The sequence below is a fragment of the Halichoeres trimaculatus genome, unplaced genomic scaffold, assembly GCF_033239565.1.
Source record: "Halichoeres trimaculatus isolate MK-OKI-2021-1 unplaced genomic scaffold, fHalTri1.1 fHalTri1_scaffold_14, whole genome shotgun sequence".
Lineage (NCBI taxonomy): Eukaryota > Metazoa > Chordata > Actinopteri > Labriformes > Labridae > Halichoeres > Halichoeres trimaculatus.
The window spans coordinates 11,438,974-11,466,300 of NW_027437192.1; the positions used below are offsets into that span (position 1 = coordinate 11,438,974).

The 27,327-nt window shown below is 39.0% G+C and overlaps 4 protein-coding genes and 1 non-coding gene across 6 annotated transcripts in view; 1 reads left to right on the plus strand and 4 right to left on the minus strand.

Annotated features, from left to right (window-relative positions):
* Window positions 1-3,632: 3,632 nt before the first annotated feature.
* LOC141802675 (small conductance calcium-activated potassium channel protein 2-like) lies at window positions 3,633-13,539 on the plus strand. The gene is made up of 10 exons (XM_074686271.1): window positions 3,633-3,920; window positions 4,158-4,996; window positions 5,278-5,373; window positions 7,446-7,745; window positions 8,324-8,445; window positions 9,638-9,779; window positions 9,860-9,970; window positions 10,249-10,376; window positions 12,543-12,621; window positions 12,725-13,539. The coding sequence occupies exons 2-10, from the start codon at window positions 4,178-4,180 to the stop codon at window positions 12,956-12,958; spliced, it is 2,031 nt and encodes a 676-aa protein (XP_074542372.1). The 5' UTR covers window positions 3,633-3,920; window positions 4,158-4,177; the 3' UTR covers window positions 12,959-13,539.
* Window positions 13,540-13,619: 80 nt separating this feature from the next.
* On the minus strand, window positions 13,620-15,718 carry rps27.1 (ribosomal protein S27, isoform 1). The gene is made up of 4 exons (XM_074686274.1): window positions 15,639-15,718; window positions 14,895-15,003; window positions 14,677-14,787; window positions 13,620-13,861 (listed from the first exon to the last, which is right to left on the minus strand). Exons 1-4 carry the CDS (start codon window positions 15,642-15,644, stop codon window positions 13,833-13,835), a joined length of 255 nt encoding a protein of 84 aa, XP_074542375.1. The 5' UTR covers window positions 15,645-15,718; the 3' UTR covers window positions 13,620-13,832.
* LOC141803606 (small nucleolar RNA SNORA35) lies at window positions 14,095-14,224 on the minus strand. Its single transcript, XR_012599594.1, has one exon. It is a non-coding gene; the product is annotated as a small nucleolar RNA SNORA35 (small nucleolar RNA).
* A 744-nt stretch (window positions 15,719-16,462) lies between the features above and the next one.
* lrrc71 (leucine rich repeat containing 71) lies at window positions 16,463-22,509 on the minus strand. Its single transcript, XM_074687196.1, is given in 17 exon segments — window positions 16,463-17,065; window positions 17,067-17,149; window positions 17,304-17,401; window positions 18,212-18,317; window positions 18,411-18,437; window positions 18,557-18,615; window positions 18,949-19,012; window positions 19,095-19,274; window positions 19,404-19,487; window positions 19,574-19,733; window positions 20,055-20,123; window positions 20,242-20,316; window positions 20,417-20,492; window positions 20,577-20,678; window positions 21,065-21,199; window positions 21,277-21,315; window positions 22,401-22,509. Coding segments are annotated over 17 exon segments (1,461 nt in total). The 5' UTR covers window positions 22,471-22,509; the 3' UTR covers window positions 16,463-17,031.
* A 959-nt stretch (window positions 22,510-23,468) lies between these two features.
* Window positions 23,469-27,327, minus strand: part of ash1l (ash1 (absent, small, or homeotic)-like (Drosophila)) — a 31,395-nt gene continuing 27,536 nt past the window's right edge. For both annotated transcript variants that reach the window (XM_074686115.1, XM_074686114.1), the window contains exon 27: window positions 23,469-25,860. In XM_074686115.1, the coding sequence (XP_074542216.1) occupies window positions 25,769-25,860 (92 nt within the window). In that variant the 3' untranslated portion in view covers window positions 23,469-25,768. The remainder of the gene's footprint in view (window positions 25,861-27,327) is intronic.

Below are 27,327 nucleotides of genomic sequence, written 5' to 3' on the forward strand. Positions count from 1 at the left end.
TCATCTTCACAAAAATAAAAATAAATAAAAGCCCCTCGTGCTGTTATGCACCAAGCACTTGTGTGACACAGTGCCAAAACCAAATTCATTACGCCTCATAAAAATGCAGATTAAAGGCACTGAGGCGTGGGTGACATCTGGTGGTTTGTTGCCCAACTGCAGCTCAGCCACACTGGGACTTTTATTTTGAAGGGACCATACTGGCGTTACGTTAATTAAGAAGTGAGTGAATGAATCGAGAAGATTACAGAAGCTAATGCTTTAATGAGTGAGCTAATTGGGAAACAATACAGATAGATGAATAAGAAGAAAAGAAGCCATATCAGTGATAAAAGTGGGAGAGAATGAGGTTTTTGGACACAGTGCCAACAATAGTAAGTGAATAGACTGCCTGTACAGTAGTTTTTACATCCTGGTTTTAATAGCTCAGCAGCTGTCGCCGCCATCTCTTTGACCTGGCAGCTTCCCTCTCTCTGTGCTAAACGCTGGAAATCGGCTCTGACAATGCTGCCATCAGCCATGAGTGCTGCTGTGCTGTGTGTTTTTAATTACTCTGCTGATTGGATTAAGACTTCTCCACCGCTGACACGTCCCCTCCACTTAATTCTGTGTTATCGACATACATCCACTCGCCTGTAACGCGATGTCTGATTTGTCAGGCAGGATGAGTGAGGGAAGTTTTCACTCATTAAGACGTTTCTCTGACTATGGCAGAATTGGAGAAAAGAACACTGTTCACCCGTTAAATACCATAGTGTCAAAAGAGAGCCGCGTACAAGCACCTTTTTTGTCCTTCCTATCCTGTCAAACTTACTCTTTTCATTACCCAGAATATATTTCCATTTGTGAAAAGTTAGGTCAGCAAACTTTTGGACACTTGCAAGCTCTAAATATCAGTTTTCATACGATTGCGGATACAGCTTGGAGACAGTTAGCCAAGCTCAGTTAGCTAGCTTAACGGCAGCATCCGGTCGTGGGGAATGGCGCCTAAATGAACTGCTATTCTTCGAGTCTGTTGAGGCTGGTTTTACAAGGCCAAAAACTGCATACCAAGCCAAAATAAAGAAGTTTTAACAGCATTAAAACATTTACAGCCTGGTACAAAAATGACTTACGGCTGGAAAGCTCATTTCTCCAATGGAACACACTGTGGTAGGCGAATTTTCTGTAGCTGTTAGCTGGAGCTTCAATTCGTGGCCGACTATTTGCTTCAAAACGCTATTATTAGAAACAGACAGGTGACGTCACGGATACAGTGTGTTATACAGTCCATGGATTTAAGATATTGAGAGGCCATGAGGAGATGGTAAGTCTAGCAAAGCCTAGCCTAGCAACCTAGCTTACCAGTGAGTCTAGCCACTTGTGTAAATAACTCCCCTAACTACTTCACAAAGTTATACAATTCACAGAAAGGCACATTTGAAAGATCATTTATCATCATTCCACAGCTAATCTTTTAAAATTGGGTTGTGCATTGTGTCGGACAATGTTTAGCCTGGTGTTGAGACTAAAAGTAGTTTCTAGTTGTCTTCAGCTCACAGCTCCATGCCAGGTAGAAAGTTTGTGTATAAGTGAACTCCAAAAGTGGCAGAAGGTTAACATAATTATCACATTGACAAAAAAGTTATTCATCTCTGAACCTCAGAAAATAATAATTTAAAAAATATATATATATATGCTGTATATGTAATAGTTGAAGATATGAAGGCCTTTCAGTCTTCTGTTTAGCATAAATATGGTCTGTATTGATACCTTCCATTATCTATCTATCTATCTATCTATCTATCTATCTATCTATCTATCTATCTATCTATCTATCTATCTATCTTTGTTGATGTTTTTGTAATAAAAATACAGTATGACTTTTCACTGAGAATAAGCAGGTTTCAGAAAGACTTAAGAGTGGCACCAATTTTCTCCACTCACTCTTGGCAAGGAAGCAAATAGGTCTCTATCCAAAATGTTTCTTAGCCCAGTAATAACCTTTGACCTTTACAACACAAAATGATTACTTACTTCTGCTGGGGGTCTAATGGGACTACTTTATCTTTTTACCACTGTTTCCCTACAAGTTGTACCGAAGCCATTAAAATCCTGACCAGATGATCAACTGGCACCCACTAAAGATTCAGGGCATGCGGCAGATTTGCCATTTACCAGCCAGAGCAATTAGTGGACTCAACATCTCCAAGTTTAATTTCACTTTCTTAGCAGCCAAAGGATGATTTGTAACGAGAGAGTCCAAATTGAAGACCTGCTGGAGACTGGCCATCGGGGTAAGACGAATTGACATACTTAGCTTCTGGCTATAGCAGTTGGGATTTATAAGCACTTGGCCGGGGGCTTGAATTAATTTGAAGCTTTGCAGATGTGCATATATTCTATCAGCGTCTTGTTGGTGAAAGGTCAACATCATTTGAAAACATTTGAGGTCTCTATCATCACAGCCGAGGGAGTACATTTGCTCTACCTTGGCAAACTAAATAGTCATATTTGTAAGATGTTGTCTGCAAAGATGTGTGAAGTCATACGTATTTATCAGAATTATATCTACAAGGATTTAATGCTGACAGTTACGCACTGAGGCACAGACAGTTGGGAGTTTCCTGTCTGCAGGATGTCAAAAACAACAAACAAATCCAGACAGCAGCATCTGGCAGAGTCTCAGAGTACAGCAGAGCAGTTTGAGAATAATTAGTATATTTTGCATCTGGAGGGACGTTCAGAAAGCAGTCTGCTCAGACTAACAGTATGTTTATTCTCTCCAAACTGTGCACAGTCACAGCCCTCCTTCTGCCGCTCTCTCTTTAAATACATGTTGTCTTCAGATTAGATAAGACCGCTCTTTATCCAGCTACTATCCGGATCTACCGGCCTCACCACCCTTTCTCTTCATGTCTCTCTGTTTGGAAGGGGCTTTATTATCTGCAGACCCATCTGTCACTGGGATTTAGATAAATAAATGATGCTGAATGTCATTGTTATGACTTTAATGCTTAATACTCCACCTCACTCGGTGCATATTGTTTGCTTAAGGGGTGACACATTTGATGTTTCATAAGCTTATAAGTATCAGATCTGTGTCTCGCTTGATTAATCTGCAACTCTAATCTGATGAACTAATACGGAGGACCTTTTATCTCTTATAAAGATGAGACTTATTTATATAAAACAAGTTTTATAACCCTCTTGTAGATCCTCCATAATGATAGTAACCCAGGTGAATGAAAGGTAAAATAAAATAAAATCTTCCAGGCTGATTTTTGCCGCCTATGTCTGTGCCCTCATATCTCTTATAGGAAGGAGGAAATCTCCAAATCCCAACAAAAAAAAAACCCTCTTGACACATGACTCCCAGATGATTCTTTGCCTGGATCCATGCAACATCTGCAACTTAAAGTATTTGCAGCATTAAGCCTCTCCAGCTTGGAGGAGGACATCCTGATGCTTGGCGATCTCACAGCAAGAACCACAAATAAACAAGGGACCCATGTCGGGAGGATGTAATAGATATCCAGGAGTGTTTTCCTCATATGTCGTCATATTCAGGAGTTCATAACCTCTGCTTGGATGTATGGGAGGGGCCGTATGATGCTGAGGTTGGTAATGGATTGCTGGAAGTTTGTACACGCAGAACGAGGATGAATATTTTTTGACGGAGCGCGTCAAGGCTCATGGGCTTGACAGCTGGATTAGATTTCACCTAAAATTTTTAAGTTTTTTTTCAATGAAGGTGGTGTGATTGAGTCCCATCTGTCACGTGATTCTATTTGGAGGATCTTTTTATGATGCAAGCAGATGTGACCTTCAGGGACCATAAGGAGATTGAACTCTTAAACACGGCAGATTTAAACGATTTGGCATCGGAGTGAAGGCCTTTTTTTTTCCCCTTCCGATAGACTGAAAACCTAACGTCAAAGGTAAGAATGAGAAAAATCAACACATGGATAGAAGATTTCAACATATTTGTGTCTAGGTTCAAAATTTAAGCCAACTTTTGATTAGATTGTAATTGTGCAAGTGATTGTAAGAGATCATTTTTTTTGCTTTTCAGATTTTCATATTGACAGTCTTATGCAAAAGAATATCAGTTAATTAAATTAGTGAACATAAAAAGGTAAATTTTGTCTTTCTTTCTCCCTCCCTCTCTCAATAAGACTTGGAGCATTATTTCACCATGGAGCACTCCCCCTCTATGAACTTGTCTGTGGTGGACGGAGACGATGTGGAAGACCACCACCCTCTCCTCCCGCAGAGGATGCTCCCTGCTCCTCAAGCCTGCTCTCCACAATGTGGCATCCATCAAAACCTCCAAACGCCCATCAACCAGACTATATGGCTGGACAGGACACAGGCCATGGCCACTACACCTTTGTACAACGGCCACCTGTACGTTACATGTTCCCCTCACTCCAGCAGACACGGAGGCAAAGGAAAAGAGAAGAAAAGATCAGGAAAGAGTAAACTGAATCAAACACACGCTCAGCACAATCACAAGTGTAAGGGCAGGAAAACTGTTATAATGCAGGAGGATGTCACCTCGTTTACAGGCATGTCTCCCTGTGGGTCCCCGTTTAAAGAGATCTGCAGGTCACACCTGGACATTAAAGATGAGAGCAGAGGGCGCCGCAAATCAGGCAGTGTTTCTTTAGAGATGCATGACTGGCAGACCCTCCCAGAGATTATCATCACCAGCAAAGACGACGAGCTTCAGCCTCTTGAGGAGACGGCCCAGTATCCCCAGGACCAGCAGGAGGCTAAAGGCCTGCTGCCCAGAGCAGAGAGGCCTAGAGCAGAGAGCCCCAGCCCCCCACCCAGCCCGAAAAATAAGTCGGACAGTAAGGACAAGATCCACAACATCGGCTGGAGGCTGCTGCACAGGAGGGCTCTGTTTTTGAGGAGGCAGCGGCTGAACGATTGCGCCCTGGCCGTGGGGATATTTGGGATGTTGATGATGGTGATGGAGACAGAGCTTTCCTGGAGCGTGTACAGTAAGGTCAGAAAGAGAGGCTGAAAGGGTGAAATATCTATATGTTATCATAGGATTTGTGGTTTCAGCTTCCAGGATAAGACAATCCATCAGTAGCCCTTCATAAATAACCTAGACCTACTGGGAATCTGGAAAATGCACAGCACTCCCATTGTCATTCTTACATCATTCAAGTGGATTATCTATATATGTGTGTGATTATAAGGTTACATAGGACCGCTGATGTCATAATATATGCCGAGCTTTGTAATCGTTGAGAAGGATGTTTGTGTGGTTTTGTGTCACAGAGCTCCGTCTACTCCCTCGCGTTCAAGTCAGTCATCAGTTTGTCCACCATCATCCTGCTGGGACTCATCATAGCCTACCACTACTGTGAGGTGCAGGTAATTTAACTCTCATAATGTCCTCTGTGGAAATCTCTCAGATTAAGTTTCTTTTGAATCTTTTGGCTTTGAAGTGACTCCACAGGGAACTGGAAATGGTGCCACTGAAGGGAGGGGAGCTTTCTGGATCAGTGGACGGAAATCTTTTAGTCTCTTATGGTTGAAAAAGTCAGGGTAGCATGAGCAGTTCAGCCTGAGAGATGTTTTCCTCTCCTCTGTTAGAAAGTTTTTGATGGAAAAGAAATAAAAAGAATATATAAATGAAAAAAACATACTCAGCTAATTTCACATCCTCACCGTACAACATTTTTCTACCCTTCATTGGTTTCAGAGGCGAAACCTTTTTAAATCAAACTGTCTCTGATGCCACACTTTTGTCTCTCTTGTTGAAAACTTGCCAACTGGTCACCTGACCACTAGCAGTCAAGCTGAGGATTCAGTTAATGTAACACAAGCACAGACTGTTGTAGCTCCAAGCTATAAGTCTGTAAGCATAGTTATGGAGCACATTACAGAGGCTGCTTTAGGGCCTGTGTCCACTAACAGCATTTCTTGCATTGGCAGCACCTGCTTTCTGTACTAATCTTTGTGCAGTTCAGTGTTTTGATATTTCATGCTCTAAGTAGAAAAATTCTCTAAGCATCAGCCTTCAATTGCAGTTGTTGCACTCACAGAGCTTTGAGCTACACAGAGTCCATTCAAAAACAGTCACACATTCATCAGTATCACTTTTCTATCACCTACCAATCAAAATCAAGACATAGTAGGATTTTAATATCAACTTAAACAGCAATGGCAGAGGTCTACTTAGAGGAAAACTAACCACACTTATTTTTGGACTAGCCATCACAATTGGTAAATTTCTAGGTTAAGGGCTGCTGGAAATGCTATGATACAATTTAAATCAACTCTTTTTCTTTTTTACCTCAAACTTGTAAAATCCTATTGAATAGATTGCTGAAATGATTGTAGTAAATTTTATTAGAGCTTATTAGCAATAAGGTATCATTATCGTATCCTTATCTACAACATTTTTACTGATGTTTACTTTACAGTAATATAACTGAAATTCAATTTACAGTGTTATTTCTGTGTTTTGATTTAAAGTAGCATAACTGTTTTTAACCCTTTAGAGGCTCTGTTCAATTGTTTGGTAGAGCACATTTTGAGTCCTTGAAATATGCTGAACCAAATTACACCTGAGCGGGTCATCTCTACATTTTAAAAATATTTATTTTTAATTTATTTATTCTTTTTTTTTTTTATATATATATATATATTTCAAAATTGAAAAAAAATGTACAATGGTTTTCTTTTATTCTTGGACTTAACATTAGATGGTTAAATGTTTATTTTACAGTATAATTACTGTATTTCAATTTTCAGTATGATTACTGAATTTTAATTTACATTATTATTGCAGTTTTTCCTTTGCTATAACAGTAATATACAAAAAAGACCTTTCCCACTAAGTCACTGCAGATATTAGGGTAAAATACTGTAAAGATTATAAAAACTACAGTGACAGAGCATTTTGAAAACAGACTTAAAGGTTGTTACTTAGGAAGGCAAAAAGGCCTCAGAAAAGCTTTTCAACCTTCTGTCAACAAGCACTGAAAAAAAGACTCTTGGAATTTAAAGTGACAGGTTAAGTTAGTGTAGTAAAACGCTGCTTGTGGAAACAGGCCCTGACATGCTCTCAGCACTCTCTTCTGCACAGTTTGGACACCACCAAATATCTAACACCAGAAGTGGACGACACAATTAGTTTGCATCATGCGAATGTTGTTCTTGTAAGAGGATGTCATCATCTTGCTGCAAAACAATTCTACCTGAGTCCAAAAAAAGTAATCTAACCTTACCTATCTCTACAAGAATAACTGACTGAAGCTCTACATTTTACCTCAACAGCCACCATACTGAGATCATGTGAATTACTCTTTCTAAAATCATCATCAGTGATTGTCTCTGTTATATGTCAAGTCTTACATAACACTTGGTGGATATCAATGTCACCCTTTTAAACTAAGTCACTAATACTGTTTTATTGACCTCTTTTCACCTCTTTATAGCTCTACGTTCATGACATCGGGGCAGAAGATTGGCGGATTGCAATGACAACGGAGCGTGTGGCCCTGATCGCCCTGGAGCTGGCAGTGGTGGCCATCCACCCCTACCCGGTCGGTTTGATGGCCTACTTTGAACAGACTCTCCGCCACATCACGCCGCGCCTCTCGCTGTCAGAGACCGAGCTGGAGATTGTGCTGGCCCTGCCCATGTTCCTGCGACTCTACCTGCTCGGCCGCGCCATGATGCTGCACAGCCGCCTCTTCACGGACACAGCTTCACGCAGCATTGGAGCACTCAACAAGGTGGGAGGTCATCCTTATAAAGTCTGGCTTTGGGTTTAACGGGTTGGACAGGAATGTGTCGAGCTCATTCAGCACTTTAAAAAAAGATGAGTGAAATGTAAGCCTGTAAGTTAGTTTCAGGCAGTGATTTGAGCAAGACTTCCTCTATAAACATTTCATGCTCATCTGTTTATGTTTCGTTGTCTAGGTGGGCCGAGAGTTCTGTAAAGGTGTGACACTTGAGGTGTGACTATCACAGTTTTGCTCTCTGATTCCCAGTGGTTTCGCATGCTGATTATGTCCCTCTGCTGGCTCTCCTCTGCTTGTCTGCTTTCTTATCCACAGTCGATAATATCCGTGCGGCTAATCCCTTCCCCTATGAGCGCTGTTTAAGAGTGACAAAAATGACCTTTGCCTCCCTGCTGCAATGCCAAACCTACTATCCATGTATCAAGCCAGATTGAGAACGAGTTTTCTTATCCCTCGTGTCCTCTACATTATATAATCGTAATCTGACAGGTGCTATCCCAAATATACCGGCTAAGCAGGCCTGGACTGTTTCCATTATACCATACATATGCTTTCTTTGTGATCTTTAGATTCACTTCAACACCCGGTTTGTGGGGAAAACACTTATGACCACGTACCCTGGGACAGTGCTGATGATTTTCAGCGTCTCTCTGTGGATTGTTGCAGCGTGGGGCTTACATGTGTGTGAAAGGTATGGAAAAACTTCCTTGGGAATTTAAGCTCAGAGATACTGAGATTTTCTGAGTTTCGTTGCCGTCAACTTAAATTATTATTTCTAAAATTTCCTGGGAAATTTTACAAATGTTCTCTTTTTTGTTTTTTGCTTGTTAAATTGTCAACTTGGTTTAAATATATTGTATCAGACATGTTTGCATGCAAGTCTGCTTATAACAAACCAACATATTTGGTATTTACAGATGTATATGACCAGGCAAATGCAGCCAATATAAATTCCCCCAAGTTCCCATTAATTCCTGTTAATTTCTGAAAATCCCCATGGGAAGTTTCCAACTTTGAAAGTTCACAGAATTTTGCAACAACAGACAAAATTATCATTGAAAACAAACTATTATATTATTGAAATTAAATTGCTGCTCTCATGAAATCAACCACACATTTTTCTCAGGAAATCATTGATCATTTTCAAGAAGTTGCAGTAAGAATAACATCTTTTGACCTAGCGGTGTAGGTTGTACCCCATGAGGTTCACCCTCGAGCAGGTCCAGCCTGTGGCCCGTTTCCTGCATGTCATTCCCTGATTAAATGCATTTAATGCCCCCAAAATAACTCAAAAAGAATAACATCTGAATTGTCACTCATTCATTTAAAATAAGTATTTTCTGCATTAAAAGAATGCATGTTTACTGAAAAAGTTGCCAAGACTGCCCAATTTGTCAAATGTGATACAAAGAATATATCATAACCAAAATGGTCTTGTACAATTGATTTTGTAATAAGGGTTAATAGACATCTCAGTTCCAGAAAAAAAAATTCTAGCTATTTTTTGGTGCATCAGGCTTTAGAGGGTTAAAGAGTCATGTTTGCATGTCGGGGGTAGGTGTCAGGTCAGATAAGTCAAAACACACTGCAGAGTTGACCTTTATTACATATTTTATTGAAGCTTTCATCTGAAGTTAGAAAATAATCAAGAGATTAAATGTACATGTTTGCCCACAGGGGGCACCAAAAATGACACAGACCTAAAGTTCCTCACAGTAGCTTTAATTTTTGCACTTATTCATGTATTTTGGAACATTTATGTTATTGCTCACCCCTTTTATATATTTTTTTTATTTTTTTTAATGTGGTTCCTGCTTCAACAACCTAAGCACATCTGTATTTTTCAACATCAAGAAGAAAATGTGCCTTTTTTACTCCTTCAGACATCACAACTACAGGGATCTGAGCAGCAACTACATGGAAGCTCTGTGGATGGTCTCTGTCACCTTCCTCTCCATCGGTTACGGAGACGTGGTGCCTCACACCTACTGCGGCCGCAGCATCTGCCTCCTCACCGGGATCATGGTGAGGCGGAGAGGTGTTATTCACTGTTTCCTCTGAGGAAGATTTTTTTGACTGATGGTGTCTGATCGTGACTCTTACAGGGAGCAGGCTGCACAGTCCTGGTGGTGGCTGTTGTTGCCAGGAAGCTCGAGCTGACCAGGGCAGAGAAACACGTTCACAACTTCATGATGGACTCACACATCACAAAAAGGGTGAAAACAAATATCTCACTCAGAGTTTTTTGCAGAATAATCAAGCAGCAATACTTAATTAATTATTTTCTGAAAAAAAGATAAAACAGAGAAATTTATATCCACATGAGCAGGTTTCTTCTACTTCCTCTATATCTCAGGACAAAACAAGTTCAGACAAGTTTTACTACTTTATGTCCCTGTAGTTCATCATGAGCAGTAAATAACTTTTATCTCTAGGTTATGTGTATAAGCATAAAATAAGTCTGTCTGGATGATTTTCTACATCCCTTCACTAGATAAAAATTGCAGCAGCAAATGTGCTGAGAGAGACTTGGCTGATCTACAAACACACTAAGCTGTCAAGAGAAAGAGACCACACCAGAGTCCGCATGCACCAGAGGAAGCTGCTGCTGGCCATCCACCAGTAAGACACTCAGCTCTCTTATAAAGATGTTTGTGCACAGGGCGGAGTGATAAGAGCCAGTTTCTCACTTCATTTCTTAATATTCTCACTGTGATCAGAGTAAACTGTTTGTTAATCAAGGTTTGATATCAGAATGAAAAGCACTGGTACCTCATGCAACATCCCTCAGAACATATTATATGTTTTAAATGATCCACTCACATTTCAAATAGAGAATCAAATTTTGATTAGTCAGACAACGGAAGAGTTTGATTATACATAGTTAATCTGTTTCCAATCAGTCTTTGAGGGTGCAGTGACAAGCTGTGTTCAAAGACTGTTTTTTTTCAAAGTAAATTTGAGCCCATGCAGTGACTTCCACTACACTACTTAGTCATAACTGTTTTTAAGGCCTGCAAATCACAGCCATCCAGCCTCGTTGCTTTTTTTTCAGAGATTTCCCCACATCCTCTAAATCAGGGGCCCCCAAACTTTTTCCCATCTGGGCCAAACAACTTTTCCCTTCTCTAATGGGGTCCAGGGTCGCAGAGGTGTCCAAACGTAAATATTTATTGTTCCCCAGAAAGCCACACATAACCACATATTAATAACCCTTTCTGGGGTCTCGAGAAGAAAAAAAAAATCAGAAGATAAATAATAACTCTATTAATGAAATATATAACACTATTCATAAAACAAATAACTAAATAACCCTTTTCAGGTTTTTCACAGAAAAAAAGACCATGAAACATTAACTTTCTTGTAAACACCACTGTTTGCAGCTATCTCTCATTAACTTCACTGTGAAAACCAGAAAGCAAGCAGGCTAAGAAACCGAACTAAGTGATACAACACCTACCAGCACAATACTTTTCACTACCCGTATGGTTGTATAACAGGATATTTTTTTAAGGGAGGGTTTCAGACAGGGCACAAACTGCAGAAGGGTGGAATAGAAAGTTACGTTCTATGCATGTTTAAGTCTCCATCACGTGGCCAGACTGAAAAAAAAAAAAAAAAGTCATAATGCGCCTCCGGGCCATAGTTTGGGGACCACTGCTCTCAATCTTTTAAAGATCTTGCTCAGTATGGACACCCTGTCATTACATCAAAGGGACCATTTGAAGAAATGGACGTTTCATTGGAAGAATTGAGACTGAGGGAACAGCTGTTATCACTAGTCACTCATCGAAGATTAAAAAAAGAAAGGGGAAGTTTTGGGAAGTATCTTTGAGCAGGGTAAATGTGTGTAGTGTTTCTGAGCACACAGTATAAGACCTCAAAAATATCAACACACAGCAGGTGCTGTGTGATGGTGGGTCTACTGCTGTTAAATGAAATGCTCTGTTGAGGCGTTAAGCTGGCTCATGTCTTTACTTCTAGGAGACTCAGCTTCTCTGGGATGACCTTTTTTAAACCCACTCATGTTGCTTACCTTTTGAAACTCAAAATATAAGACAATACAAATAAACTCCTGATAGGATCAGAAAAACGAGTTTCTTGAAATTACAAAAATGTCTCAACACAAAAAAGTAAAGAAGTAAATTTTCACCCCATTGGCATTTTACTTTTTACAAGAAATTTAGGATTAATGAAACATTTTCTGGACTTGTTATGAAACGTAGCTCATATTAGGTCTTATTTTTTTTTCTTTGTTAGACAAACACTTGCTCAGATTTCAGGTTTTGTAGTGCAAGTATCAGGTCAGGTCAGGAGCTTCTTGCTTCTTGAATTCCTCAAACGGGGGAGGGGTGAACAAAAGGAGCATTTCAGTCAAGAGCCTGATCACCAGACATCCCTGATTATTCCCATTTCTGCACCTTAAAACTGTTTTTCTTGTGCACATGTTGCAACTTGAGATCAACTTTCTTCAAAAAAATTAAAATGTTTTTAGAGGCTGATTACATATTGTGATTTGTGTAAGGGAGCATTTTCTTACCACTGAGGATTTATTGATTTGGTTTCAAGCCTTTAGTGCTCCTTCATTTACAATGTGCAATGCACTGAGGATTTGTTTTCATGGATTAGCTCAAATTCAGCATCATCTGATAAGAACCATGGAAAATGAGCCATTTAAAATTAGAAAATCAGCCTTTCTCTTTTTCATAATGCTTCAAAGCAGCCAAATCAATTTAAAGCTGTTGATAGGCTTATGTGTTACAGGTCATTGTTTGTTTTCATCTACAGGCTGAGGAGGGTGAAGATGGAAAAGCGAACGCTTGCAGATCAAGCCAACACACTTGTGGACCTCTGCAAAGTTAGAGAGGCAAGTAAAGGCATCATTTAACACCTTTGATTCTGCCAGCATTTCAACAAAGTGGCATCAAAAATTCCCTGACGCCTTTTTGTGTCTCTGTTTACAAACGCAGATGCAGACCCTGATGTATGACGTGCTGTATGAGGTCCAGGGCTGCAGGGGGGAGCTAGACTCGCACATCCTCAGCCTGGAGAAGCACGTAGAGGAGTTGAGGGACGGCTTCAGGAGCCTGATGCCGCTCCTGTCCAGTACTCTGTCCACGCAGAACTCCTCCATCCGACACCTGCTCAGGGAGCGGGAGACCAAGACAGAGGCAGCTGCTGCTGCTGCCAGTGTGGACAGGTAGAGGGGGGAGGAGGGAAATGGGATTCTCAGGAAGAGGAGTTGGTTCAAAATGCAGTAAATCCAATTAAATGAGACATTTTCTTACAAGTGTGGAGTCTGAACACTGTACAGAGGTTATATTCATGTCTTTAAATGTAGATAGCACAATTTTCTATAGCTGAAATACCATTGATTCAGTCAGAGAATTCATCATTTGAAAGGATACAGATGTAATTTTTGCTCGGTAGAGAAAAGTGGAACGTCTTCAACCCTTTTATGAGAAACTTGAACATTTGATTTGTTGATTTCATCTTGAGTTCATAAAATTTAACCTTCCATGAGCCCACATGAATACAAGAAACAATTTGCCTAACATAATACCTGCAAATCAATCATTAATACACCCTGGTACACAAACTAAACCTAGTTCTGAGACTATAAGTTTTTAATGACTGTTTCCTCTCCTCTCAACCCTACTACCTGTTAAAAACAAACCATTTCTGATAATGTTGTAAAACTACATGAATTCAACATGTTTGGTTTTTAAGCGTGACCCCATCCTACGGAGCAACAATGCTTTACTTATCTCATAATAAAACCATCTGGCCACTTCCTTTGTGTGTTATGTCTGACAGATCTTTACTGAATACAAGAAGTGAAGGATAAATAGACCCACACACAGCTTATTTAGCCAAAACAATATTTATTAAGAGAGACAGGGTTGGAGGGTGGAGTTACAGCATCATCTTATCCGCCGACATCAACAGTGCAAATCCATCTGCTGTCCTGCTCGCCTTCAAGGTCCCGTCTCAGATCAGATCACCATACCGAGGGCAGAAGACGCTGATATCAACCGGTCCATCCCCTCCTCTCCCCTTCAGCTCCGGGGAAGGCTGCTAGTGCTGCTTCCTCCTGAATGAGCACCCTGCCAGAGGAGACAATGACAGTCAGAGAGCTGCTGACAAAGGACGAGGCTTACAGTTACAGAAATACTGCAGGCGCGGCACTCGGCTATTGTCCTGACACAAAGCTTTGTCCTCCACTGTGGGAGTGGTTCAACATCTTACACTGACTTTAATTCACTGTACAAGGAAAACAGAGAGACCTGACAAATTAAAAATCTGACAAATGTGGCGATCAAATGAGCTTCACGAGAGGACGTGTTCTCAGCCTTCGAAAGGGGGGAGCCAGTGGTCTAGCTCAACCCTTCTGCAAACCGAGGTCAATCTGGCACTGGAATGAGATTGGAAGACCATGAAAAAGGTAATCCAGTCACTTGGCAGTGCGGGGGATAAAATTTGTAGCCTTGAGAACACAGCAAAAGTAGTATTTGTTGGGTGTTACATGTTTGGTAAGATAATCAACTAACAATGGTTCAATAAGTCTGTTTCTAACCATTGTTCCTTTGAAGCTATCGGATGGATGTGCTGAAGACTTTCTAGTAATAGGCTTCAAATGTAACAGAGCAACTTCAGTTTGATACCTAGAGTGGAGTTCTCATGGAGGTATTCCAAAGCAGTAAAAGCACACATTTGAGGGATTCAAGAGCACAAAAAGCAACCCTTAAAATGGTAGATTCAGCCTTTAAATATGACCTTTATCGGCCGTGTTCCAATGTAATGAAAAACACCATTGGTGATACTCTTCATCTCAATCTGGGTTTCATTTGAATGCACATCTAGGACCTCAGAGACCCATGTATCGATAGCTGAACGTAGATTAATGCAAGTAAATACTGACCCTCTGTGAGACGTGCTTTGCCTCCAGTGGGCTGACACAGGACTGTTGAACAGCCGACACACAGCACCACTGTCTGAGCATGGCTGAACACTGTCGTGATCTTGTAGCATCCTGGGGGAAGACAAAAGAGTCCATTAGATACGTGTGTTCTCTGAAAGAGAGGCCAGTCTGGAGAGCCATCCTTGTCGATGGGATTTTGTACAGTATAACAGCAGTACCTGGACACTTCACATCCATGAAGTAAGAGTTTGGACTCTGGACTAGACGCTTCTTCTTGTGCCTCCTCTTTTCCTCCTCGGGGGATGGGTGCAACAAGTCTTTTGCGAGCTGTGAAAAGAAGAGGAAATAAAAACATGAACTTTGAGATGATACATCGCAGAATGCTAACGAATGAGTGCTAGGTGTGCCTTCATACGCAGGAGATACTTTAACGAAAACATCACTATTGCTTTAAGTCGTTAACTTCTTATTTTCCTTTGTGCAAAAACAGCTAGCTCTAGCTTTTTTCGCTAGCATCGACTTCTTATCAGCTCCTGTCTGCCTGAGGTAAGGCTCCTCGACAGGCCTACATTTTTGGATTAGGTAACTGCGCATTTCGTCAGCTGTGGGGAATTTTTCGCGTTAAAGTGGTCGGATTGTAACGCTATCTGCTATCATTTTAAAATATCACAGCAAAAAACGCAATTGTGTTCCATTTTTTCGTAGGTGCTCCCTCTGATCCGCCGTTCAACTGGCTCCATGTTTGCGGTGTGCGCGCAGCCATCTTGTGTCACAACGCGCTCGCAATGCGCTCAAATGTGAACAAAAATGTTTAAATTGAGCCTCAAAATCAGCAAAATCCGCCCACAGCTGACTCAAGTAGAATCGATTATGTTTAATGAAAGCATAGAGTCGCGTGATGCTTCTATCGGACTCGATTAAAAGGTAAAACCGTCATTTGACAAAGGCCCCTGGATACTCACTGGCATGTTGGCGAGGAAATAGCCGCTGCCGAAAAGGAGGCATTACCGGAAGCAGGGGGTTCATATCGGTTGTTCCTTTGAGTAAGAGCCGGATATGACGAATGCTGCACTAACTGGTGGCCATATTGGTGAGGTCAGGAGTCCATCGTGCTCCTTCCAAAAGGCGAAGTTTTACATCTATTATCCTTTATTAATCAGCTGTTGATTATTTTCCCGAATGCTTGGCTATTTATGGAAGCCAATTTCTTCCAGTTAAAAAAAGTGATTAAAAAAATTAATTTAAATTTAAAAAAAAAAGAAAGTCGAAATAATTACTTAGAATTTCAGAAAAAAATACTCAGTATCTCATTATTAGATAAACTTATGGTATCAGAAATAAGTTAAACAAAATAAATAAATGGATATAAAAACATGTTTCAAATAAATACACAATTGTGCCTTTTTTCTCAAAAAAATAAAATAAAATAAAATTACAAAAACACTATACTATCTCAAAAATTATATATCACATGAACTATTTTGGGGACAAATTGAAGCATTATACCAATAGGAGTTAATATATATATATATATATATATATATATATATATATATATATATATATATATATATATATATATATATATATATATATATATATATATATATACATATATATATATATATATATATATATATATATATATATATATATATATATATATATATATATATATATTATACATAGTATAATATGGAAATAAAAAAAATATGCATGAATAAGTTACAGCCACAGCTTTTGAAGAGGCTTTGGTATATTTTAACAGCTTTTGTTTTATGTCAGACTCGTTCCTTATTTTTGTCTGTAAAGAATGATGTCAATGTATGAGACAGGCACAATTTCAGGACATTTCTGTGGAACACTTCATTCAACTGAAGCCAATATCAAGCTTCAATAGCCCGAACATGAAAAATGAATTGGATACCTCCAAAGGTCATGACCATTTAAATATGAAATTCCTTTCTTTCACTGCAGTGTTGCAAAGAAATGAAGATTTCAACACCAAGAACAGCCATTACACTAAGAGGAAAGTAATACAAACACACAGGTTGAGGAATTTGGGGAAAACTGCTTCAGTTTGTCATAAATATATCAGTGAGTCACATTGGCTGATAACTGTAAAATATTATGAGCATGTTTAACATACAAAGGTATAAAATTAACCCAAGTCTTTTAAATTCTAAAGAGGAGGAAAACAAATTAATAGAACACTGAACAGACTCTGATGATCAGATGCTACCATTTAAATATATTTTTTATGATGTTGCATGAGCTGGAGCAGAGAAAAAAGTGTATGTGTTTGCTGTTTTGGAAAGTAAAAGTCTTTAGATGTGGCGATCCGTTTTCTGAGGTCTAAAGCCCCTGTCCCTCCTCTTCTTGAAGCTCAGTTGCTTTTTTCAAGTGGATCAGCAAGTTTCATCAGTTCCTGTATCTTTACATAAGACTCACAATCTGATGGGAAGTTGTTTCTCTGAAAGACATATCACAAAGCATTTATCTACTCACTGTAAATGTACATAAACTATAGATGTAATCAGACAGTTGTACTTCTATGGTTGGACTCAGATACACAAAGTTGTTTTATTTAAAAATGATGGAGGTCAAAATAAATCAGATGAACTCACTTGCAGGCAGAGACGGAGCAGGCCTTTGTCTCCTGCTTCACTCTGGATTTGTAGTAATTTCAAAAACAGGGGCAAGGACTTCTCTGTTATTCTGTTCCCTGCACAAACACACATAACAAACTTGATGTCTAAATCTTTGTTTTTTGAAGATTAATCTTATTTTTGTCTGCAGAGAATTGAGAAAAAAGCTAGTTAGCAGACACTGTATGAAGCAAAGAAAAAATAGGGATTTCATAAATGTGCATGACATTGCATGACACATTTACTAAATTGTGTATTTGTTTCTTCAACTAAATGAAATTTAGAGAGTAAGATTATTACATAAGCTTGTTTGAACATAAAGAAAAAAACATCAAATATAGTAACCCTTAAAAATGTTGACTTGTGCTAGAAAGGCCATAAAAACGGCATTCTGACTGTGAAAAACTTGTCCTAGCAACTATATTTACATTTTTAAAAAAGTATAAAAACGTAAAATAAAAACAAATATATATATATATATATATATATATATATATATATATATATATATATATATATATATATATATATATATATATATATATATATATATATATATATAAGCAGGAAAATTCAAAAGAACATGAAGAATATGCAAAATGTAAAAAAAATGTAAAAACAAACAAAAAAAAAAAGCTAAAAATGTGTGAAAACATCAAATGACACTAAAGAAGTGGGTTGAGTTCCAAAGTAGTAGCAGCAAAATTAACTCCATTTTTTTACAATGTTTAAATATTTAGTGAAACTTTCAGTTTTAATAGTCCTCTTTGTATTTAAGTTTAAATGACGTCACACCAACATTAAACTAAAATGCTTGATAACAGCAGTAACTAAATATGGTACCTAAGTTGACATATGGTAACAATCCTCCAGCAGCAGACACTTACCTGACAGATTAAGGGAGACGAGAGTCGTGTTTCCAGGCAGAAAAACTTCTCCATCCCTGCACTGCACTGATTGGTCCAGCAGAGGGTTCACTATCTCCTCTGCCTGCTTAGGGCGGAGCAGGAGAGACACAAAAAGATACTGCACCTCTAGAAGAAACAAAGTTACCATTATAAAAACATAAAACTGTGTGATACAAACCTCTGTCAGGCTAGAACTGGACTCTTCCTACAGAATAAAAACAGAAAAGCATCTCAACTGTTGTTAGTAATTAATGGTGAAGTGCATGTTTGTATGGTCATTCACAGATTGAAAGAGCATGTTTTGGGTACCTCCTGTGCACTTACTTGTTTCTCTTTGTCCACAGGCTTGCTGCCTTTACTTTGGGACATCTTTGCATCAGAAGCTAAAAGGATAGAAAGAGACAAAAGATGTATGTATGTAAAGATATATTCACATTTTCATAAAAACCCTAAAAGCTGACTGTGGTGCATGTGTGAATGCAACCATGAATTTGACCACAAATGTTCCTGCCAGCCCCAAAGGAACATTTCAATGAAAAACCCGCCTGCTGTGGGTGACCTCTTTGAACAAGTAACTTTGGAAAATTCTGCAGCAGTTTCAGAAAAAAAATTTTCAAACATTTCAGGTATGCATGTGTGAAAGGGGATTTAAACAAACAATTTTTTTAGAAGTGCTGATGGAAGTTTGTAGATAAGTGTTCACACACAGTACTTACATTTTTTGTTAGGCTTTGGATTCTCTTTGGTAGCCACTGGTTTCTCTCCTTTCTTGCTTGCTTCCTAAAACAAAACAACACAACATCTGAGTTTTACTATAAACTCTTTTCTGTTGCAAATTTAATTTTGTCCTTTATAACATTACCTTCTTTTTTCCTTTGCTGCTGCTCAGTGAAGAGCTGCTGGGTACTGATGGAAGCTGGTCTGCAGGTAATTGGTCAGAATCGACCACAAGAGACGACAGCAGAGATGACTGTGTTCTCTCTAACAGCAACTTCCTCCTCTCCACAACTTCTTCATGAGTTAGCGCAAACTCCTTTAATGTCTTCAAATCTCCAGGTCAAGGATTGGAGGATTGTATAAAATGATACATCACAGGCTGTAATTTAAAACAAATCAACTGCTCTCTTGATGCATTATCTCCCAGATTTAAATAAATACTTTGAAAAGATACATCAGCCAGATGGGCCGCTCCAGCATCTCCAATATGATTGTTGGACAGAGAGAGGAAAAGCAGGGTACGGTTCAGACGCAGGCCCTGAGAGACGGACAACACATTAATATTCATGACAGGAACATACAGCACAGTGAAGAGGCATATATGAGGTCAGTTTTTTGCTGTACCTGTGCAATATGTTTTGAACCTGCATCCCCGATAGAATTAAAGGACAGATTTAGTGACAGGAGGCTTTTGTTGGCAGATGTGGTTGTTGAGAGAGCTGACCCAATCAGGCGAGCCCCTTCGTCTCCCATGCGGTTATTTCTCAGGGACAAGTGAGTCAGGCTATAACAACGAGAAGAGGATGATTTTAATCTGAGGATGTTTTGATTTGTTTCACTTTTACATAGTTTACTGGCATGAGTTTGATTTGTTTCTGTAATCAGATTACAAATCATTAATGTAGTCATGTTTGTGTCTGTCTTTGTGTGAGGATCTGTTTATGAAGGTGTGTTGTTGTTTTGTCCATGTAGGCGTGTGTGTGCTCAAATTCTAGTTATATTATCTGAGGAGAATATTCATTTTCTGGTATTATATGAATAATTTGAGAAAGGGTGGTGCTCTTTTTTCAAAGTATGAGAGACACGTCACAGCTGAAGGACTCACACACTGTCTTCAGAGAGGAGGAGGTGGTAGCTCCGCTCTGGAAGAGGATTGCCCTCCAACACCACATATCTAAAACAAAAATGTGAAGCAGAGTTAGTTTTCATCTGCAAAATTTCCAAAAAAATTTTCTGCAGCTCTACACATTGTCAACAAACTTATAATGTTAATGACAGCAGAATCCTCTCACCTGAGGTTGGCACACAGTGATATTGTGTCCATGAGGGAGGTTACTGTGCTATCTGTCAGCCCAGCCTGCCAGAACCTGACACACAGAGAGTGAGATGTTACCAAAAAACCAACAAACAAACTAGAACAGAACTGTAATTGGTCCCTGTAATACCTCTCAGCAAAGTTTTTCTTACTGAAGGCTCTGTAGTTTACTCAAAGATGGAAGCATCCTCAGGAGCACTCGGGTCATCTGCTCATCTACCTTCCATCCTGTGCATTTAAACAAGACAGTTGCTGTTAATTATACACTGAAACATGTCAAAACAGACATTTATGAAGTGTTGTCCTTCTTACCAGAGATCTTCAGGCTTTTGGCACTAAAGGAATCGTCATTCTCCAGCTCTACTTGGAGGCGTGGCTTGGCCCAGTCAGTGCTGTTCTGTGACTGGATGACTCCTAGTACCAGATACATATCAATCGTTGAAAGTGATGAGGTTAAAATTATCAGATGTGTCTAGATTTACCAGTATCACATATACTGTCACTGATGCTTGCTGCGTCCTGTATCCCTGGAGTCTTTGCTGCTGCTCTCCCTGCCTTGGCTTTTCATGTACGCACTTGGAAGAGAGGGGAAGTGTGCTCTCCCCACCTCAAGCTTTGACATTCTACCTAGGTGCATGAAAAGGCAGGGAGTTCCCAGAACAGTGCTCTCACTAGATTGAAGTCAATATTTTGAAAGTAGTGATCCTGACTGAAATATGATTTTTATACCACCCCCTGAGGTGTCTCTATGAAAGTTAGAAGATTTCAGATTTAAACGTTCTGGTGCAGATTTCTTTTACCCATGTCTGCTCTTTCTGCTCCAGTGTTGGATGAGCTTTGCTGCCTGGTGCTGACAGCTGGGATGTCCTTTATGTCCAGAAGAGCACAAAGCCGGGGAAAGTCAATCTTCACATTACCCAAGCACTGATATTCATCTGTAGAAGAGTGGGGTTTAAAGTACTGGCTCTGGACTCTCATTTGTTACTACAGACAGCCTGATGGTGTTACTTACCGAAGGTCTGAGCAAGCAATTTTTCATTTGGAGTCTGTCCTAGAAACAAAAGATAGGCCTTGGATCATACAAACATAAAATTACAGAAGTTCAAGTTTGTGACAAAAAAGTTGGTTATTGAGAGACGTTCCTGACATCTTAAGAGCACTTGAAATAAAAACAAGTATTTTCTTGAGGTCTGCTCTGCAAATTATCAACTGGGTTAAAATGGTGTTGAAATAACACTGATGTGACGTTCTCATAAGAGGGCGGATAGGCCTTAAAGAACAGCGCTTCCAAACGACACAGGCGCAGCCACACGACACAGTATGATAATAGGGAGAACTAAAGTCTTGTTAAGAGTTTGAGTGTCACGGTGCGTACTAATGTGTCGTCGTGTGCAAACCAATCAGACACTAGAAAATGTCTTTTCAACTGAGGGTATAGACATATTTACGTATGTTAACTCAACTTCAACGACGGTAAATTTTTGCAGTTGATATATTTTCGTAAAATACTCTTTCCTCTAACCTGTATTTTTCGATGCTTCATCCACAGTATTTGCGTTTTCTGCTTTCTCTTTTTGTCTTCTTCGAGGCATTATTATGTTAAAACACCGAAATATTTCAGACAACCAGAAGAGATGACGATGGTAAGTGCAGTGAGCTTAACTTCCGTCTCGGCGTTACTGGTTTCTATGGTAACCAACTGACACTGGGTGCGTTGCTGAAAGAAAATTTATCGTTTCTCGTTTAAACATGGCGCTATATTCTTATTTGCGTAAAGTATAACGGTAAAAACATTTCTAGAGAGAACAATGATTTGAAATTGACCACTACTTGGGCAACTCTAAACCATATCTATGTGGTTCAACACACATGACAGCTGAGCAGTAACCTAAATGACGTACTAATTTTAAGTTACTAAGCTAACGGAAAGTGCTGAAATTGCTTGAGGCTCTGTGCTGGGAACGGCTGAAGTGAAAGTAGTTTACACTTACGTGTGCAAACCTATGGTGCTTACAGACACTAGAAAATGTCTATTCTTAAATGAGGGTATAGACATATTTAAGTATGTTGACTCAACTTCAACGACGGTAAATTTTGGCAGTTGATATATTTTCGTAAAATACTCTTTCCTCTAACCTGCATTTTTTGATGCTTCATCCACAGTATTTGCGTTCTCTGCTTTCTTTTTTTGTCTTCTTCGAGGCATTATTGTGTTAAAACACCGAAATATTTTAGATAACCAGAAGAGATGACTATGGTAAGTGCAGTGAGCTTAACTTCCGTCTCGGCGTTACTGAAGTTTCTTTGGTAACCAACTGACACTGAGTGCATTCCTGGAAGGAAATTTATCGTTTATCGTTTAAACATGGCGCTATATTCTTATTTGCGTAAAGTATAACGGTAAAAACATTTCTAGAGAGAACAATGCTTTGAAATTGACCATTACTTGGGCAACTCTAAATCGTATCAATGTAGTTCAACACACATGAACTACATGATAGCTGTGCAGTAGCACAGTAGTAGTAGTAAATGACGTACTAATTTTTAGTTACTAGTAATCTAACGGAAAGTGCTGAAATTAGGGAAGTAGAAGCTTAAGGCTCTGAGCTGGAAACGGCTGAAGTGAAAGAAGTTTACATTTACTGTTGGTATACAACAACAATAACTAAACTGATCTTGAGACATCTCTGCTCGTTTTGGACTGATGCTTTTATAAACCTGGCATCTCTGTCGATTCATAATATAATGAAACTGATACAGTTTTAAATGGTTATTAAACAGTAAAATACAAAAAAGTTTTGACACAATTTAAATATAGGCCTCCTTAACCAGATTTTTAAAAATAGTAATTGAGGAACAATACAGAAAATCAGTGCATAATATCTAAGCTTATTCCTTGAGGTTGTCAGTTATATTCTGCACCATTAGCACTGCATATGCAGAAATTCTGTTGGACCTACTGGCTATAGTGAAAGTTAAATGGACATCTATCCACATATCTACCTCTGTTTTCTAGTCTTTCTTGTACTTTTACACTCACATTAACCCATTCAAACATAATTCAAACACATGGCAGAGGCTGCTGTAAGGGGCTAATACAAGCTCGACTACCCGACCAGAAGACTTAAAAGTATGACAACATAAGTTGTATTCACAATAATGTAGTGCTTTTATTAAAAAAACAAACAAACAAAAAACAAATATAAAACAAAAAAGTAAAAACCAACAGCATTTTTCATGACTTAAGAATCATAATTACAAACTTTTAACGAGTGGAAGAAGTTTTTTTTGACAAACTGTACACATCACAAAATGTCCGCCAGTCTGCCATTTACAATGCTTGCATCTTATTTTGTGATTGTCTAAAAATAACTAAACAAATCACACAAAAACACACAAATACAAGTACAAGCATCATACAATGACTGCTATCACAAAACGGAACCATTTCCTATTTGAAAGAAAAAACAAAAAACAAAAAAAAAATAACATGATATCGGGCTGACAGCTTTCATTTTGCTTCTTTCGCTGTTTAAAAATATCATAACATTTTTATGTTGGTTTGTTTTTTTAGTGTTCAACACTTTGCAGCAAAAAACAAGGAGTACATTTCTCCTTTAAAAGTTATATTATTAACAATATTCAGTGACAAAAGGTGTCGTTGCTGAGTCACTGTCATGTCCAGATGCCTTCTGTGTCCGTTTGACATTCTTCTTGTTCATGCAGTTCATAGATGAATTTCATTTATAGGCAACAAAAACTCAGCTTAAGTTTTTATGTCGTCAGGACATTAAGGTGAGATTTTAAGGACATTAAAAAATCAATTTCTTCCAAGCTTAAGTGTCTTCATAATAGTAATACAAATGGAAGAAATTATAATATCATTATTATAATAATCATAATACATTTAGGGCTGAGTCCTGTACAGTACAATAATAAACAAAATCCATTTTCAAGATATTGCTTTTGGAGACACTCCTCAATGTAAAGTGTGTATATTTACAGAACTTGGCACTGTACAGCTTCCTGTTCCCCCTCTCTTCTTCTCACCCTCTGTCAGTGTCTCATCTCGTCTCTTTGCTTCTCTGTCAGTTTATCTCAGTGGGACATTGCAGGCTGTCCCTTTTTAGCAGAGGCATTTAGGGGGGAAAAAAAACAAGAAATCTCATCAAATATCACAATTTCTGTTTTAAAACATTCTGCATGGCAACGAGGAACATAGTCTAAGACAGAAAAAAAAGCATCTTCCCCTCCAAATATACAGTAGACACCTCCCAAACCCCTCACCCGTCTCACAGAATATAAGAAAATATGACCATCACGATACATTTCATGTTAAGTATTGTTTTCCATAGTTTTCTTAAAACTGTTAATTGCCATCGAGCCCTTGATTTTTTTTTTCATTTTTGTTTTTAAAAAGGTATATCTTCCAAGAAATCTGGTGGGCATACAATAAATGTGTACGCACACACTTGCACACAAGGCAGTCAGGAGAGCACGGCTGTGTAAGGCGTTACAGTTAAAGCCGGTGTCCCCCCCCACCCACCCTCGCGTGCCTGATTTAGTTAAGCTGGTGAATCACGTTACTTCAGAAAAGAGGGGCGAAGCTGACTGCCTCACGAGGAAAAAATAATAATAATTAAACCTCAACAAGACACTTTGACAGAAAGCGCACACTTATCCTCCCTCCCCTCCCTTTATTTTAAAAACAAACACACCCCAAAATCCTCTTCAGTTCCTACATGAGTTACTACAGTATAACAGGAAAGAAAAGATAATAGACTTTTTTTAACTCGTTTTTTTCAGACTGCATCATCCAATACTGTGAGAGTGTTAGTGTGTTTTCATTTAGATACATTACACAGAGCTTCACAATATCCATGGTACCAAAAGTGCAGTTCACCGCCCTCCTTCTCTTTTTCTTTTGAGCAGCATCTGAGCACACTGCTCAACTTACATTTCTCCTATGCTGTTCCCCCGCAGCTCTTCTCTCATCTCATATATTTTGTCATTGCAGCTAGGTCCCACAAGGGGGAGCAGTTGTCCAGCATTCACAACCCCATTGACTGACCATCCCCTTCCCTATTCAGTACCTCATGTTTTGTTTCTGTTGCTAGTGGAATTCATCTACCCATGTCTGTAATATTCAACGCGTTTAAGTGCATGGGTTATTTCTCCTATGTTCATTTCAAAAACAGGTTTTGCATCACACTACTTAAATAAGCTCAAAAGGTCTGGGTCAGCTCTCTTCAAGTGCTCCTTGAGAACGCTTAAAAGCTGAAATTGCCATGGAGTCAGCGCTTCCAAACCCCTCCACCCTCTCAGAGATGAGATGACAGTCTTGGAAGAGGTAAACTGGAAGAGGCCCCCAGGGATGCATTGCGGTCCTTAATGGTCGGGTAACCAACAATGCTCGTTTCCCTTCTTGCTGTCTCTCCATTTTCTCCATTGCCCCCTTGCTCATAAAAGAGAAAGGTAGTGCGCTTGATGGGCACGCAGCAACGTTATTTTCTGCCAACAAAATCCCCAAATCCTAGCGTCCGTCGCCGTAGCCGCCGCCCTGCGCCCTCCTCCAGGAGATATGTGACGTCTATGGCTGTTGGGAGAGCGCACAGATGAGAAGGAGGAGTTAGGAGTTAGACAGAAACAGCTGACAAAGAAGGTATATCAAAGAAACAGCAGAGGTAAAGGTTGGCAAAGCTTTCTTCTGATGTATTAAACTTTAAACTGTTGAAAAGGAAACCTCTTTGAAGTGTTAGCAACTCTGTAACACCTCCTGAAGAGTGTTTAGCAGACATTATGGCAGCAACTTACAGACTGTCTTTTTAAAGATGCAGCATCCTTTAATTTATAAGGATGTTAATGGACTTTATGTTTAGTTATTGTGAAGAAATCCTTCCAAAAGGAAGGAAATTCTGTCTTAGGAACATTTTTATAAGCACATAGAAATAATATATGTTGACTGTTTACTGGACACTAAGGCTGGCTCGATAGGCAAGAAAAAATGGTCATTTGATTAGATTTTTTGGATTTGGAATTACAGTTAAATTCCTTTAATTTCTGGGGGTCCACACCTAAAATATTGAAGAAATCTTGCTTAAAGAATTATAACACCCAGAACTGAGCAACCTGCCACTCTGAGCTTATTACAGATTTCAATTTTTATCCTGGTAAAAAATAATGACCCCAAATTGTGTCTAACAGCTTTAAACTAACCCTCATAACTCTAGGTTATTGATCTGAATCTCACATAAGTGGCAGGTTTCACAGCTCTGTAAACACCAAAATCACTCTTTAAGTTTCAGCCAGTTTTCTCTTTTAGTTTAAATAAAAAAAATCAATTCTTTGGTAATAAAACTGACGAAATGCAGAATTTGAGAAAAATGGACAGTTCCTCTTTTGGTCACCCAAGAAGGTCCTGGCTCATAGGGTTATTAGCATTATTTTTCTACAATTTTTTCCTTATCATACCACCCTAAGTTTGAAACAAACTTAAAAGAAAAAGCACTGGATTTACTGGCTACATTAAACAGTGGTTTAATACACTCTTGGACTAGTTTATCAGAACAGAACGGTGACAGTGTGGTTGTGTATAGATAGTGCCAAAGTGTGTCATCACAAAGGAAGTAAACAATCTGGTTAACTTGTTAAACACTCTTTTTTTTTCTATCTTGCTTAAACAGGAAACAATTATAAAAAGATTATGATTTCTGAGGTAAGCTCCTGAATGTTAGCGGTAAACAGCTGCTCTGGATCAAAGACTGTTTAGTACATGGATGTAGTCAACGACATCACCATGAGGCGGGTTTTAGCCTCCGAGCTAACAGCTAGTGTTCTCACGTATCATTCTCATCAGCTGTGTCTGTGATTCTTGTCTTCAAAACTAGATTCTGCTTTAAGCTCAAGCAGACATTCCAGGAACTTTATTTTTTAGCACTTCTGTTAAATTTCTCAAGACGGGAGGCTGCCACTCACTCGAGATTTAGATAGTTTCTCTTCACACGATCACAGATACTAAGAAACAGACTGTCACACAGCATGGGAGGAAGTGACTTAAATAAGC